At 36.8% G+C, this 17216-nt stretch overlaps 1 protein-coding gene across 30 annotated transcripts in view; it reads left to right on the top strand.

Annotated features, from left to right (window-relative positions):
* SNX14 (sorting nexin 14) overlaps positions 1 to 17216 on the top strand; it is a 94648-nt gene that overhangs the window by 56449 nt on the left and 20983 nt on the right. For all 30 annotated transcript variants that reach the window (XR_003119047.1, XR_003119046.1, XR_003119049.1 and 27 more), the window contains 5 exons: positions 1045 to 1177; positions 7277 to 7478; positions 10825 to 10908; positions 12689 to 12789; positions 14883 to 14994. Coding sequence is in view for 25 of the 30 variants with exons in the window: in XM_025382919.1 (XP_025238704.1) it covers positions 1045 to 1177; positions 7277 to 7478; positions 10825 to 10908; positions 12689 to 12789; positions 14883 to 14994 (632 nt within the window). In the remaining 5 variants the exon portion in view is untranslated. The remainder of the gene's footprint in view (positions 1 to 1044; positions 1178 to 7276; positions 7479 to 10824; positions 10909 to 12688; positions 12790 to 14882; positions 14995 to 17216) is intronic.

Genomic DNA, 17216 nt, shown 5'->3' with positions numbered 1-17216 from the left:
GCATTACATAGTGAACATGACTTTATTTTATTTTATATATTTTTTCAAGATAGAGCCTCACTCTGTTGCCCAGGCTGGAGTGCAGTGGTGCCATCTCGGCTCACTGCAACCTCTGCCTTTCGGGTCCAAGTGATTCTCCTGTGTTAGCCTTTGCCTGCCACCTCGCTTGGCTAATTTTTGTATTTTTAGTACAGGTGCGGTTTCGCCATATTGGCCAGGCTGGTCTCGAACTCCGGACCTCAGGTGATCTGCCAGCCTTGGCCTCCCAAAGTGCTGAGATTACAAGTGTGAGCCACTGTGCCTGGCCTTGAGCATAACTTTTAAATTGGATAAAAGTTATGGTTTTAGTTGCTGAAACATTGGGCAGTAGGCTAACGGACATTTTTGCTACTTTTAGCTTATTTATTTTGTTGCTTTTCAGCTATTTCTGCTTTCAGAAATTCAACTTAAAAAAATTGCAAAACCAACATTTAATGTTTATGGCAGAGCAGACTGCTTCCTAGGGCTACATTTGCTTTTATCCCTATGCTCATTGCTAACCTTTCCCTTTGGCACTATTATTTTTCTTAAAGTTCCTTCTGAAAATGAAGTAGTGAGAAAACAATAGTTGGCATTTTTTTCTGTTGCATAATTTTAGTACAGTTACTCTAAAGGGATGTTTTCCATTTTGAACAGATCTTAAGCATTTTTTTATCTATTTCAAAATATCGCAATAAGAACTATATTCCACTAGGGGGCTCTCATCTTTTAAAAATTTTAATCCGGTTAATATTTTGAAGTTAATAGTAGGTAAATTTTGAGTGTTTATAAATAAATATTGTCCTGTTTATTCATCCACCAAATTTAAACTTTAAATACTATGTCATTTTTGGCTTCTGAGATGTTACTTAATCCATGGATGAAAACTCCAAAAGTTATGTTAGCTATACCTTTAGTTTATCATTTTCAAAACTGTTTTTCTTTTTTTCTAAATAATGGTTTTCAATAAACCAGACTGTTGTGATAATTTGCTATGTACTTGATACATGTTTGTTTAATATTCAGGAACACACAGAAAAGGGGAGAATCATTTGGAATCAGCAGAATAGGTAGCAAAATTAAAGGAGTATTCAAAAGTACCACAATGGAGGGAGCTATGTTGCCTAATTATGGTGTAGCTGAAGGTGAAGATGATTTTGTAAGTAAAATGTATCAATTTGATTTATTTATAACTTCACACTTACTATAACATAAAAATTAGAGATACTCATTATTTTCCTTTTTTTTTTTTTTTGGAGAATCTGTATTCTCATACTTTCCGTTTATCTTCTTACTTCAGACTTCCTTTGTATTTCTCATTCTTTAATTAGTTGTGATAGTTTCATGACGTGAATCTAATTTTTAAAATTCCTAGGAACTATGTTATTGCTTATTAAGGCAGAATGGTTCCTGTTAAGCTGAGACACTTCTAATATTCAAACAGTTTACCATCTTTTGGTTAAGCTTCAAATTCTGATGTTACCTTTTTCCTACCATGTGCTCCAGGTATACAGAGCTGCTAATAGATGCTCTAGCTCCTTGCTTACTTAAACTGCGGTCTGTTGACAAGCAGCATTGGCATTACCTGGGAGCTTGTATAAATACAGAATCTTAGGCACTCTCCTAGACTTACTGAATCAATTTGCATTTTAACAAGATTTCCGGTTGACTTATGTGCACATTTTACTTACCATGCTATTTGATTTCTCTGTGTCTTTGTCCTGCTTGAAATGCCCTTCATTTGTTTATTGACCTGGAAAATTCATGTGCATCCTTCAAAATGCAGCTGTTCCCCATAAACCTTTACCCAAATCCCCAAGTTGAACTGAACATTTCCTCCTTTTGTGTCCCCGTTATATCATATGTTAAAACTTATACCATAATGTATTTGAAGTTATATGTTTATGATTGTCTTTTGTATCACATAGTGCCATAAAGGCAAGTATTGTCTCATTTGTACTTTTTATTTTTATTGAATAGAGATCTTGGATTCTCATTTTGTCTTTTAATGACCCTGGGCACTGGGGATGAAAACAAGATTAAAATGTAGACCTTGACTTTAAGAAATTCACTTAACTTGGGTGTAAAAGGGATGTTTAGTACTGATTGGATTGATGATGACCAAGAAGGAGGAAAGGTGGGGAGACAGCAGTAAACCCTTTTCTTTTACCCCTTCCTTTTGACCTTTGTCCCATTGCCTTGATGTAAGGGTCACTGATTCTTCATAATAATTTAAATGGAATAAAATGTTATTTAAACCTTTTTTGTTAATTCAAATAAAGCAGTTTTTTTATGCCTTTATTTTTTCCCTATAAGTGTGGGTATTATTATTATTTTTTTGAGATAGAGACTTGCTCTGTCACCCAAGCTGGAGTGCAATGGCACGATCTCAGCTCACTGCAACCTCCGCCTCCCGGGCTCCTGCCTCAGCCTCCCGAGTAGCTGGGATTACAGGCGCCCACCACCATGCCCAGCTAATTTTTGTATTTTTTTTTGGTAAAGATGGGGTTTCACCATGTTGACCAGGCTGGCCTCAAACTCCTGACCTTGTGATCCACCCACCTGTAGTCCCAAAGTGCTGGGACTACAGGCATGAGCCACCGCACCCGGCCTTGGTGTGGGTAGTATTTTTATGCTAGGTGTGGTGGCTCACATTTGTAATCTCAGTACTTTGGGAAGCTGAGGTGGGAGGATTGCTTGAGCCAAGGAGTTCAAGACCAGCCGAGGCAACATGGCGAGACCCTGTCTTTACAAAAAGTTAAAAAATTAGCTGGGTGTGATGGTGCACAACTGTAGTTGTAGCTACTTGGAAGGATCACTTGAGCTCAGGGGGTTAAGGCTGCAGTGAACCATGTTTGTGTCACTGTACTCCAGCCTGGGTAACAGAGTAAGAGACTGTCTCAAAAAAAAAGTATGGATAGAAGAAAGTAGATCAGAGAAAATCTTTTTCAAAATAATGTTTGTTTTCTAATTTTAAGCATATTTTTAGTTTTTAAATAATATAGAACAGTGGAAAAAAATTAAATGCCATGTACATGCATAATCTTACCACCCAGTAACCACTTCTATTAATAGTTTGGTGATTTTCTTTAAAAACAAACAAACAAAAAAACTTTCCCTTTTCACCCCGGTAGACTAGACTACATTTTATATATATAGTTTGCTATCTTTTCTCTTTATTCAGTATTATAACAAAAGTATTTAACCGTGTTATTACGAACTTTTAAAACATAATTTTTTGTGGAGGAAGATGTGTTTTTTATTTTTTGCCTTCCCAACTGCTTGATACACAAGCTGTACTTTAGCTTCAGGAATAGGAGGCTATCTTTAAAAAGCTGAGAGAATTTGCTTTGTTTTGTAGTGACCCAAGAAGAAGAAAATTCTTGATTGGGATTAAAGATAGTAGTAACAGAAAGTTGGAGAAGCAGGCAAACTAATGTTTAATACTATCAAAGGAAAACTCAGGGACAGTGAGGTGCTAACGCAGACTAAGATGATGCCATTTAGGATTTAGAAGACACTATGTTAGTTCTAACTTGTGGGACCTTGGGGAATCCTCTTTGTCTTGTTTGGAAGTTGAGGGAAAAGAAAAGTTTCCAGTTTCATTGCCGGGTGATCCTAAATTGGTTTGTGATCCTAAGTTGGACATTTAGGATGACTAATTGGAGACTTAGGAGACATTATCTCAAACTCCTGACCTCAGGTGATCCACCTACCTTGGCCTCCCAAAGTGCTGGGATTACAGGCGTGAGCCAACATGCCCAGCCTGACATTATCTTTCAGAACCCTCGTTGTGATCATTTGGCGGTAGTGCCTGCTTGCTGTGTGGTCTTGGGCACATTCGTTAATTTTATTATGATTTGTTTCATCACCTTGAAATGGAGGTAATTTTATCTTTCATAGGGATGTTATAAGGAGTATTAAGCAAGTAATATATACGAAGCACTGAGAACAGTGCCTTGCACATAGTGAGTCCTGTAAGCACATCAATTCTCATAGCTGTGTGATCTCAAGTTAGGGATTAAATTAGCATCCGTCCATATGCTGGCCTGGGAACCAAAGCCTAGTATATAAGATTGGGTCAGGGCTGGGTATGGTGGCTCATACCTGTAATCCCAGCACTTTGGGAGACTGAGGCTGGAGGATCACTTGAGTTTAGGAATTCGAGACCAGCCTGGGCAACATGGTGAAATCCTGTCTCTACAAAAATAGAAAAATTAGCTGGATGTGGTCTACTCAGGAGGCTGAGGGAGGATCACTTGAGCCCGGGAGGAGGAGTTTGCAGTGAGCCTGGCAACAAAGTGAGACCCTGTCTCAAAAAAAAAAATTGGGTTGAAAAATTGGGTTGGTGTATCAGAAAATGTATTTCTGTCCAAGTTCAGAACTGGCTTACAAATATACTTATGGAATATAATATGCCTGTTGGTAACTTGGCAGATATCTCTGTACAGGAAAAGAATAGTCAGAAATATTAACATTTCTTGAGGAAATTTTATTTCCATCTTCCATAATCCCCATCCTCTTGGTAGAGATAACGGGTATTTGGAAACGAAAAAGTATTTAAAGTACTTGATTTTCCTTTATTAACATTTTGATTACAATATTTACTTATTTTCTTTTTTTTTTTTTTTTTTTGAGACGAAGTCTTGCTCTGTCGCCCAGGCTGGAGTGCAGTGGCTGGATCTCAGCTCACTGCAAGCTCCGCCTCCCAGGTTCATGCCATTCTCCTGCCTCAGCCTCCCGAGTAGCTGAGACTACAGGCGCCCGCCACCTCGCCCGGCTAGGTTTTTGTATTTTTTAGTAGAGACGGGGTTTCACCAGGTTAGCCAAGATGGTCTCGATCTCCTGACCTCGTGATCCGCCCGTCTCGGCCTCCCAAAGTGCTGGGATTACAGGCTTGAGCCACCGCGCCTGGCCACTTATTTTCAAATAGCATTAAAGGATGCCCTGAAAATTCTTAGAGAAATATTTCCCTAGAGATTTTTCTTTAGGCTTTGATAAAAATACCATTTAAGTAGTAACAGTAATAAATTGCAAAACTTTGTCCCTTTACATTGCTAAAAATTTTGTTCTCCCATTTTGTTTCTTAGATTAATTCTGAGGAGCTTCTTTTAATTTAAGAATGCCTCCCCCCCTTTTTTTTTGGCTTTTAGTCAGCATTTTCAACAAATTCTCTGTTATTGTATGATTCACTTTCCCCTCTCCTCAGAAGCTAGATCCATTAACAAAAATATACTTGTATTAACCATGGAAAATGCTACCTTGAACCTCAGGTTTTAAGCATTGGGTGTTTCCCTCACACATCTCTGTGTTTCTTCCAAGATTGTAAGAAGGTAACCTTGCCTTTTAAAAGGCAAAACCCAACATCTGTCATCTGTTTTTATAGTTTTGTTTTTTAAGGTCTTGAAGTTGTTTTCAACAGAGCATTAAGAAGTCTTCCTAAGATCAGTGAGAGTCTTATTAGAGATTTTGGAAAGCCAGTTTAGGATGAGAACAGAAAAAAGCAAAGCGGGAGTCAGACATGGTGGCTCACGCCTGTAATCCCAACACTTTGGGAGGCTGAGGCGGGTGGATTATGAGGTCAGGAGATTGAGACCATCCTGGCTAACATGATGAAACCGCGTCTCTACTAAAAATACAAAAAATTAGCTGAGCGTGGTGGCGGGCGCCTCTAGTCTCAGCTACTTGGGAGGCTGAGGCAGGAGAATGGCATGAATCTGGGAGGGAGAGCTTGCAGTGAGCAGAGACTGCACCACTGCACTCCAGCCTGGGCGACAGAGCGAGACTCTGTCTCAGAAAAAAAAAAAAAGAAAAAGCAAAGGGGGTTTGTCGGGGAGGAAAGAATTTCCTTAGAAGAGAGGTAAGTACCCGGGGTAAGAGGAAAGAACTGAGAGTGAGGGTAAGGCTAGAATTCTGGAAGTAAATTCCTCTGTACTACTGATTTGCTCTGACTAGGCTATTCAGAATTCTTTTAAGTGCTACAGACTTTGACTCATTGCCTTTAAAAAGGTGTGTTCCAGATGAATCCATTTCATTTATAATATTTTGCCCTTTCTAACATGAATAAGAGATGTCTAGGTGAGTCAGTGTTTATAATATGCCAGATTCAAATAATCTCTTCCAATTTAAAAAATGGAGACAGTTATTTCCTTCTTCCTATGTATCTATTTCTAGAACATGTGGTTTTGTTTTTAAAAATAATTGTTATTTTATTTTTTCAGTATTTAAAAATATTTAGCATTTTAAACATTTATGTTGTTAAAGTTTAAGAAGTGATGAAATAAAAAAAACTCTTAATTCTGTAGAGGTGGGTTTCTTCCAGATGTTTTTTTCCAATTTTTTGTTACTTATGTTACAGTTTTTACTTGGGTCTTTTTTATGGTTAAAAAATTTTTGGAGTAGATATTTTTATTAAAATAAATTTCCAAAAATGGAATTACTTGTTTGAAATCATTTTATGACTCTTTATAGATACATATTGCCAAAACACTTTCCAGAAGGGTTGTGCTGGTATACCTTGTAACCGGTAGTGTGCCACGGATCTAGTTTATCTCTGCAGTCTCCATGAATGACTGCTATCATTTATAAAATTTTACTTCTCGAAATGAGAAAAATACCAGAACTTTACTTTTTATTTCTTATCACAAAGGTTGAACAGTTTCTATATTTGTGTATTTTACATATTTTTCCCTAATCTCTGAGGTGTATATTCTTTATCTTCTATTATATTTTCTTTCTTTCTTTTTTTTTGAGACAGGGTCTCACTCTGTCACCCAGGATGGAGTACAGTAGCACGAACCTGGCTCACTGCAATCTCAGCCTCCTGGACTCAAGCAATGCTCCCACCTCAGTTTCCTGAGTAGCTGAGACTACAGAGGCGGGCCACCATGCCCAACTAATGTTTTAAAAATATTCTGTAGTGATGAGGTCTCACTGTGTTTCCCAGGCTAGTCTCAAACTCCTAGGCCCAAGCAATCCTTCCACCTCAGCCTCTGTGAAAGTGTTGGGCTTATAGGTGCTGTCCCCAGCCTATTATATTTTCATATACAGATGATGTAAGAAAACTTGGAGTTGATGCTAGTAACTTGTTTTTAGCTTTTTACCTATACTTTTTCAGTAGAAAATTTAATATCACCTAGCTTTTAGAGTCTTAAAAATTATCAGTTGATATGGGCATATTACTTTATATTTGTATCTCATATGCTGTAGTTCTAAAGGTATTGGGAATATTAAATTCATCCTGGTAATTTTTTTCCAGATTGAAGAAGGTATTGTTGTAATGGAAGATGATTCTCCAGTGGAGGCTGTGAGCACACCTAATACTCCCCGAAACCTTGCTGCATGGAAAATTAGCATTCCATATGTAGACTTTTTTGAGGATCCCTCCTCTGAAAGGAAGGAGAAAAAAGAAAGAATTCCTGTGTTTTGTATTGATGTTGAAAGAAATGATAGAAGAGCAGGTAGGAAGCTTTCTGAGCACCTTTCTTAAAAGATACCCGTGAATGAGTCTGTTGTTAGCAAGTGTGATAAACATTTTGCCACTTCTAGCTAGCAAATATGGCTGCATATCCAGAAAAGAAGTGTCCAGAACAGAAAATTGAAAGAAAGCTTAGGATGTCCTAAGTTATCTTCATAGCAGTTAACTAACTCATTCAATCAGCACTTATTGAGTGATGCCTGCTAGACACCTGACAGTCCATCAGGCATTCAATGTAATGTTCTTTTAATGGTTTTGTTGCCGTCATTAGCGATTGTACTTAATTATCATTAATCCATATAGCAATATATCAGGTATTATTCTAGTTTAATTAAGACAGCGTTTTCTCTCACCCATTTTGTGGGCTAATTAGAATTGATGAAAATATGGCCAAACATGGTGGCTCACGCCTTTAATTGCAGTACTTTGGGAGGCCAAGGTGGGTGGATTACCTGAGGTCAGGAGTTTTGAGACCCACCTGGCCCACATGGCGAAACCCTGTATCTACTAAAAATACAAAAATTAGCCATGCGTGGTGGTGCGTGCCTGTAGTCCCAGCTACTCTGGAGGCTGAGGCATGAAGATTGCTTCAACCTGGGAGGCGGAGGTTGCAGTGAGCCGAGATTATGTGACTGCACTCTAGCCTGGGAGACAGAGTGAAACCCTGTTCCCAAAAAAAAAGGACTGATGAAAATATGGTTAAAACTACAGATTTTCTTCATGTTTTGCTATACTTTTTCTTTCGGTTATTTCAGGTATAAACTGTAATAGAGACCGGGGTTAACAGCATCTGTAGCAGGATAAACAGTCACCACTTTAAAGTCCTACTTGTAACATGATAAAAAGAAATCCAATTAAAAAATAAAACAGTGACCACTGTGCACTTTTTCTAAGAAGTGGGGCAGTGAGTATAACGAAAACACCACATTTTGAGAATGATGAGCAGAAAATAAAGTTGAGCTCAGGAAGAGGGAGTTATGAGGAAAGAAGGAAAAAAAGTGGCAATGTTAGAAAATGGTTTTGAGAGGATAAGTGGTAGGGTGAAGATCAGTGCTAATTATTTTTATTTTTCAAAAAGTATTAGGTTTTCTGATTTTCCTCAGAAGTTGATCCTGTTTCAAGAACATGAGACATAGGAATTGGGAGGGAAGAATGCCCAGAGTAGCTAGTTACAATTTTTCCTATCATAACTAAATATCAGGCAGAGTCTTACTCTGTCCAGGTCTTACACCATACTGCCTGATTTTGCTGGAGTTACTGTTCAGTCTTACTAGTTGCTGTTCTTTCAGCATTCTGACAGGTGGACAGCTAAACTGTTGTTAATTCTGACAGGTGGACAGCTAAACTGTTGTTAAACTGAGTCAGATTTCCATTTCAAACTTAGTTTTGTTTGGAATATACTTTTGTTTTTGTTTTAGGACAACTATTTTTAATTTTTATGCTTTATCTTAAAAGGTTAATTAATTTAACATAAATTATAAATTCATGGCTCAGTAATTCGAAAATAAAAACCAAAAAATCTTAAAACTTGTATTTTATTTTATTTTTTAATTTAATTTAATTTTTTTTCTTTTTGAGAGGGGGTCTTGCTTTGTTGCCCAAGCTGGTGTGCAGTGACGTGACTGTGGCTCACTACAGCCTCGACTTCCCAGGTTCAAGCAATCCTCCCACCTCAGCCTCCTGAGTAGCTGGGACTATAGGTGCATGTCACCATGCCCAGCTAATTTTAAAACTTTTTCGTAGAGAAAGGATCTCACTATGTTGCTGAGTCTGGTCTTGAACTCCTGGGCTCAAAGTGGTCTTCCCGCCTTGGCCTCCCAAAGTACTGGGATTACAGGTGTGAGCCACTGTGCTGGGCCAAAAGCTTGTATTTTAAAGATAATTTTTTTGTCACCAGTGCTGCAGACTTCTACTGTCAATGAAATGTGCTCTTAGAAACCATGATCTATCAGGGAGAAAAAAGTATATCAATTAGTGTATTGATTTTATGTGGGTAACAAAATAACAATTTCAGCATTAAAAACCTAGCCTAAATATACTATGGATCTTTTAAGACCAGTGTTGAAGAAGAAAAGTAGGATTTGCTTTATATGTTGTGATCAGGTTGATTTTTTTCTAAATAGACGTGTTGTTTTGGATGGTTGTGGTATTGCTTCACTCGATCTACTGCATTCTGAAACCTATGGTAGAATGATGTTAGATGTTAACAATAACAGTTAACATTTATGAGGTATTTACTCTGTGCTGTGCTGTGCTATGCACTGTACAGAAGTGCTTTGTGTGGATTATTTTAGGTGATAGACACAATTATTGTTATTCTACATCTACACACTGCAAGGTACACAGTGGTGTTATTTGTTCAAGGCCACATAGTAAATGGGTGCAAGGTGAACTGGGATTAGAATAGGCAGTCTGATTCCAGATTTACTCTTTAAACCATTACTATGTGCTGCCCAATTTAGTAGCCACTAGCTGCATGTGGTAATTAAACTCAAATTAAATTGTATTAAAATTTCAGTTCTTTAGTTGCATTAGCCACCTTTCAAGTACTCAGTGGCAACATGTGGCTAGTAGCTAGTATATTAATGCAGATCCATGGAGCATCTTCCTAACTGCAGATAGTTCTATTGGATAGTACTGCTTTATACTATATTAAATTAGGACAATATGGTAAATGTTTGAGAAACCCCAAATCAATAAAAAACTCTTAGAAATACATCTTTTGGTGACAGTTTAAAAATAATCATAATCGCATGATATTTTAAAGTTTCTGTCAGCTCTGATTCTGTTATAGAAAAAGTATATTTGAGATAACTTCATAGATGAAATTTATCAGTCACTTGTAGGTAACTAAAATATGGGATAAAATGTGTTAATAATGTTATGCCAAAAATAACAAATTACGACTGTGGAATAATGTCCAGCTTTGTATTCTTTTTTTTTTTTTTTTTTTTTTTTTGAGACAGAGTCTCGCTCTGTTGCCCAGGCTGGAGTGTAACAGCGCGATCTCAGCTCACTGCAACCTCTGCCTCTTGGGTTCAAGCGATTCTCCTGTCTCAACCTCCTGAATAACTGGGACTACAGACGCCTGCCACCACGCCTGGCTAATTTTTGTATTTTTAGTAGAGACGGGGTTTCACCATGTTGGCCAGACTGGCCTCGAACTCTGGACCTCAAATGATCCACTCACCTTGGCCTCCCAAAGTGCTGGGATTATAGGCATGAGGCACCGTGTCCAGCCAGCTTTGTATTCTTAATGTATTAAATACAACATTCTTCTAGGGTTTTGAAATTATTTGTTACTCAGTGTGTGTGTACTCAATTTACAGTTGGACACGAACCTGAACATTGGTCTGTCTATAGAAGATACCTTGAATTCTATGTACTTGAATCAAAACTAACAGAATTTCATGGTATGTTATTCTTTTTGGATAAAACATTACATTTCAGCATTAGCATTCTTTAAAGCAGTGATACCAGATTAATTTTTTTATTTTAAGTAATTGAAATACAAGAAATACAACATTGACGCTTGTGTACACTTTTATTGATAACGGAAATGTACTGTTTATCTTCTTATTTTTATTTATCTGTATATTTAAAGTTCTTGCAATGCACATTTATGCTTTTTTTTAAGTAAAATCAAAATTTTAAAATAGCTATTTTAAAACTATATTTTAGAAAGGGCTCTCTATTTACTCTTTTTTTTTCTTCCTGTCTCATCAATGTATTTATTTTAGTTAATATCAGGGATATAGTTACAAAGAATTTCCAGCTTTTTTTTTTCCTTGTGTGTAGCTTGGTGAATTTTATTTGTGTGTTCTAAATCTTTTTATTTTAGAAAAGCTCTGTAGAGTGTCCCCTGATCCAAATTCAGGGTGGTTTTTAATTGAGAAGGGTAAGGAACATTCCTTTCTCTGATGTAAGAGCAAAGACTGTGATAAGGGTGATTATTATAGGAAGATAAAGAATACAAGGTCCCACTCCATATTTTTGCCTAGATTTTGAGTTTCTACTTGTGTTCAAATGGTTTTATCTTTCTCTCTACCAATCTGGTGCAGGACCATCGTCATTCTTTCTCTGAAAACTACTTTTTTTGTTTAAGGCTGAGAGAAGACAATTTATCTCCATGCTTTTCTTTTTTGATACTAAAATTTCTAAAGCCAGCCCTATCTGAGAAAGCACATTCTCCTTCCTTCCTTCCTTCCTCCCTCCCTCCCTCCCTCCCTCCCTCCCTTCCTTCCTTCCTTCCTTCCCTCCCTCCCTCCCTCCCTCCCTCCCTCGTTTTCTTCCTTCCTTCATTTCCTCATTTCCGTCTTGTTGCTCAGGCTGGAGTGCAATGGCACGATCTTGGCTCACTGCAACCTCTGCCTCCTGGGTTCAAATGATTCTCATGCCTCAGACTTCTGAGTAGCTGGGATTACAGGCATGTGCCACCACGCCCAGCTAATTTTGTATTTTTAGTAGAGATAGGGTTTCACCATGTTGGTGGCCTTTTTTTTTTTTTTTGAGATGAGTCTGGCTCTGTCACCCAGGCTGGAGCGCAGTGGTGCGCTCTCAACTCACAGCAACCTCCGCCTCCCAGGTTCCAGTGATTCCCCTGCCTCAGCATCCCAAGTAGCTGGGATTACGGGCATTTCCCACCACGCCTGGCTAATTTTTTTGTATTTTTAATAGAGATGGGGTTTTACCACGTTGGTCTCAAACTTCTGACCTCAAGTGATCTGCTCACCTTGGCCTCCCAAAATGCTGGGATTACAGGTGTGAACCACTGTACCCAGCCTACATTTTGATTTTAAGCCATTTATATAGCATTGACAAAATGCTTTTTTCCCTATGAGAAATTAGTTATTTCTTTAGTAAGGTTTTGTCTAATAGAATCTCACCAATTTCAAAACAATCTCATAATAATTTTTTGAAGCTGTTTTACTAGGATAGAAAGCTAAAAAATCTACGTCAAACAGTGATTGTTACAAGAGTGATATTTTTGTTTATCAGTAGACTCAAGTTCTTTGATCTGGACTTCTGACTTGAAGCTCTCTGGTTTTGTGAAGATTATTCAAAGAATAATGTCACATCTCTACAAGGCAGTATTGCTAATCTGAATGTGCCATAGTAAATTTTAAATCCTAATTTAAGGTTTTAAAAATAGTAGCAGAACACAGTAATAACTATAATATATGCTAATTTCAGGTACATTTCCTGATGCCCAGCTTCCTTCTAAGAGGATCATTGGCCCCAAAAATTATGAATTCTTGAAGTCTAAGCGGGAAGAGTTTCAAGAATATCTACAGGTATAGCATCAACTGTATTAATTCCAAACGTTGCTAATCATAGCATTCTCTAATTTGTCTCTTTTTCTCTTGTACATATGTGCTTCGGTTTATAAATACCTGTCCATGTGGATTTCAATTTAAAAAACATTTTTCCATGTGAATTTTAGAACGAATTTTTGTCAAAAGTATATTCCTTCCCCCCTCTCCAAATTGAATGAAATACAAGATATTTTCTTAGGGTGAGGAAAATCTTTACTTAATTTTAGGCTAGTTAAAACTTTGTATAGGACATTAAAAAACGAAACTTTTGGTGTTAAAGATTAGATGCATTTGAAGAATATTGGATAGTATTCTTAGACTATTTGTTACTGTTCTGTTTTCTGTTTGATTTTTGTGTTTAGCTTTTTCTGAACGTTGGAGTCTTCTGTGTTATTCCTTAGTCCCTTTTCTTTTGGGTTCATAGATGTTTTTCCAATTTCCTGGGATCAACTCTACCATTTGCTACGTGGAATTGAATTCCATTTTTCTCAGTGTGTGCACGTTACATTATGTTAAATGTATGGGTATATTATTTAAATATATGATACAGTCATCATAAAAGTTACTTGAGACATCAGGCTCTCCAGGATTAATAACCATCTTTCTTCTAGTGCTTACAAGGGAGGATACTTTTATTTATTCAAAAAATATTTTATTTGGGCATGGAATTTTATATTTTAAAAAAATTGTCGATTCAGTTAAATTTGGATGCTTCCTAGCTGAAAAGAAATACTTTAAAATTAAAAATACTCAGCATTGTCAAGGAATATTTACACTTTATTTCCTCTCTCTGAACTGTTGAATGCTTTCAACTCCAAGTTGAAAAAATATATGTATATATATGTATATATATATATATATATATTCTACATAAATTTTTGGTGATGTGAATATTGAAATATGAAATAATTAGCTACTGCAAGGATGTGTTTGGATAAAACATAAAGCCATGTTTTTGTTGATACTGTTAACTCTTTATTTGAACCAGCTAATTATTTCTACAAACTAGAGTACCTCACTCTAGAAGAAATATTTTCTCATAATATGGATTTAAATTAGAGATAGCTGTACTGGTTTTTTAATATAGATTTCTGCTTATAAAGTTTTGTAACTGTCTCATAGTTAGGAAACTATTAGGTAATTCTGGGTTAATTTTGACTTTTAAAAGTCTTTTTTTTTTTTTTTTTTTGAGACGGGGTTTTGCTCTTGTCATCCAGGCTGGAGTGCAACAGTGCGATCTCAGCTCATTGCAACCTCCGCCTCCTGAGTTCAACCGATTATCCTGCCTCGGCCTCCCAAGTAGCTGGCATTACAGGCCCCCACCGCCACTCCTGGCTACTTTTTGTGTTTTTAGTACAGATGGGATTTCGCCGTGTTGGCTAGGCTGGTCTCGAACTCCTGACCTCAGGTGATCCACCTGTCTCAGACTCCCAAAGTGCTGGGATTACAGGAGTGAGCCACTGTGCCCGGCCCGTGTTATCTTATTAGAAAATAGTGTTGCAGGAAGAACAGACAACAGATTTTTCAAGTTATTTCACATTTCCACATCTAGTTTTCTGCAAAACCCTTTATGCCGACTTCTAAAAATTTATCGAGACAATTGTATCATACTATCATATTTTTCTATAGTTTAGAAACTGGGAAATAATAGTAGCTGATGTTTAGTTTTACTTCCTGTGTGTCAGATACTGTGCTCAATGCTTTATATAACAATACAATAAAGTCGGTAGTGTCATTATTTCCGTTTTATAAGTTAGGAAACTGACTCTTGGGCACTTTAGGAACTTTTCTAGTGTCACTTAGGTGTTTTCCAAGTGTTTAGGATTTAGGTATTTTCCAAGAATCTAGCATGTGGAAGAGCCAGAATTCGAACCCATTCATATTTGACTATAAAGGCCAAGGTCTTACCTACTATCCTATACTCTTCCCTCTAAAAATGCAGTTGCTTTGTTATTATTTTAAATATAAAGTAGCTTTTGGGGATTTAAAATCTAAAAAAAATTAAAATACAGTTTTGATTACTCTTCTAGATTTCTAAACTGTTTTTTCCCTTTTTGTTTTGTTCATTCAAGAAACTTCTGCAGCATCCAGAACTAAGTAATAGTCAACTTCTGGCAGACTTTCTTTCCCCTAATGGTGGGGAAACACAATTTCTTGATAAGATACTACCAGATGTAAATCTTGGTAAGTCAATTTAAGGAATCATTATAAGAGAATAAGCTGAAAAGAATCAGCATTTTCAGATTAATTTAGAAAAATATTTATATACTATAGCCTATGGTAAACTCCGAGGGCCCTTATTTCTGCATTTAGAGAGAAATTGTCAGATGCTGACCTTAATCTGTCCATTTGGAGTTCTAATTATTTAAGCAGTCACTTCTACCCATTTGTCCTCATCACAGAAAATTATATTAGTCGATGTATTTATAAATTTTTTTTCTTAAATTTAAATATAAGAGAAGTAGAGATGGTATTTTTAGCATAGGTGAATCAGTGTTTTCATCGTACAGTATATGAATAGCTGTGGTATTTGAAATTTCTCATTAAATATCTCAAAAAGACTAGATCTGTTCACATTTAACTTGGTTTAAGACTGTTGCATTTTTCCACATCTTTAAGTTATATCATGCTCTTCCTTTTTTGTATTATAAAGCATTATAAATATTCCTTAAAACCTAATTTTTGGGTCACTTGTAGTAGTGATTTAGGTAAGTAAACTTTGTATAAACTGACTTTTAGTTAACTTGAATTAATCTTAATGTCATTCTGAGCAAATTTCATTTCGTGTACTTCTGTACATGAATTTTATTTAAAGTTTAAATGTTGGCTATAAAACTGGCATGGAATGTACACATGAGATTGTGGTAACATTTCTGCTTTGAATATCATTGTTAATTTGTTTTGAAGTTTTCATTAGTAACTTAGAAAAATAATTTAGGTTTTTGATCTTTAATTTCAAAGTAACTTTATAATTAGTAAAACCATTTTGCAGTTAGTAATTGCCTTATTTCTACTAGTACTATTGTAAAGGAAATTAAGATGTGTCAGAAAGCTTATATTTGCTCTATTTTTTAAAATACTGATTTTTATTATGACAGATGTAGAATCTGTAGTCAAAGCACAGTCTGCTAGGTTACTGAAGACATTATTATATTTTTACTATTAGAGATGGAAGTTAGTGTTTCCTGAAGATAATGTTTCAGAAAGTGTTTTTGTGTTGTAATACTCGAGCACTTAATTTCAGCTATCACTTTTGGATGAATTATTTATTATAGTTTGTCTAAATAGCAACGAGTTCAACAGAAATCCAGATAGATCATCTTCTCTAACCACTAATATAGTACATACGTTATAAGCACATGTATAAAAAATAGAAATATAAAAAAAGGATTCAATTAAATGTAGTCTGAAATTTTCCAAAGAATCATCTCATAAACCCCTGGCATGCCTCCATTCTGTTTTAAAAACTCTTCCTTAATTACTATTCCACCTGCTGGTAATCAGTGATTGGATTTTTTTTTTTTTTTTTTTTCTGTGGTGGAGTCTTGCTCTGTCACCCAGGCTGGAGTGCAGTGGTGTGATTTTGGCTCACTGCAGCCTCCACCTCTCAGGTTCAAGCGATTCTCCTGCCTCAGCCTCCCAAGTAGCTGAGATTACAGGTGCCCACCACCACACCCAGCTAATTTTTTGTAGTTTTAATACAGACGGAGTTTCACCACATTGGCCAGACTGGTCTCGAACCCCTGACCTCAGGTGATCCATCTGCCTTGGCCTCCCAAAGTGCTGAGATTACAGGCGTGAGTGAGCCACCATGCCCGGCCAGTGATCTCGTTGTTAACAGAGACATCTTCTCACTCCTCAGTCTTCTTGACCTCCTTTGCAGCATTCTTTCCTTTAGAAATTCTTTGCCTTTGGCGTTCATTATTGCATGTTATTCTCTTAACTGTTTCAGTCCCATCACTACATATCCGTTCTACACAATCCTCCCTTATCTCTGTACACGTAAATATAGGTGTTTTCCAAGCTCTGTCCTCAACTTTCCTCTTGCCAGTCTCCACAGAACCTATTATTTTAATTTTTACCTATATGTAAATGTTTATTTTTCTTTCTTTCTTTTTTTTTTTTTGAGACAGAGTCTTGAAATGTCATCCAGGCTGGAGTGCAGTGGCACCATCTTGGCTCACTGCAACCTCTGCCTCCTGGGTTCAAGCAATTCTCCTGCCTCAGCCTCCCTAGTAGCTGGGACTACAGGCGCACACCACCACGCCCAGCTAATTTTTATATTTTTAGTAGAGACGGGGTTTTGCCATGTTGGCCAGAATGGTCTTGATCTCTTGATCTCGTGATCTGCCCACCTAAATGTAGTCTGACCTTTAGTTATACCTTTCTGATACCCAGTTGAATGT

This window comes from Theropithecus gelada, chromosome 4 (genome assembly GCF_003255815.1).
Source record: "Theropithecus gelada isolate Dixy chromosome 4, Tgel_1.0, whole genome shotgun sequence".
Lineage (NCBI taxonomy): Eukaryota > Metazoa > Chordata > Mammalia > Primates > Cercopithecidae > Theropithecus > Theropithecus gelada.
The sequence above is the reverse complement of the archived record's forward strand: the minus strand, read 5'-3'. Positions and strand labels throughout refer to the sequence as shown.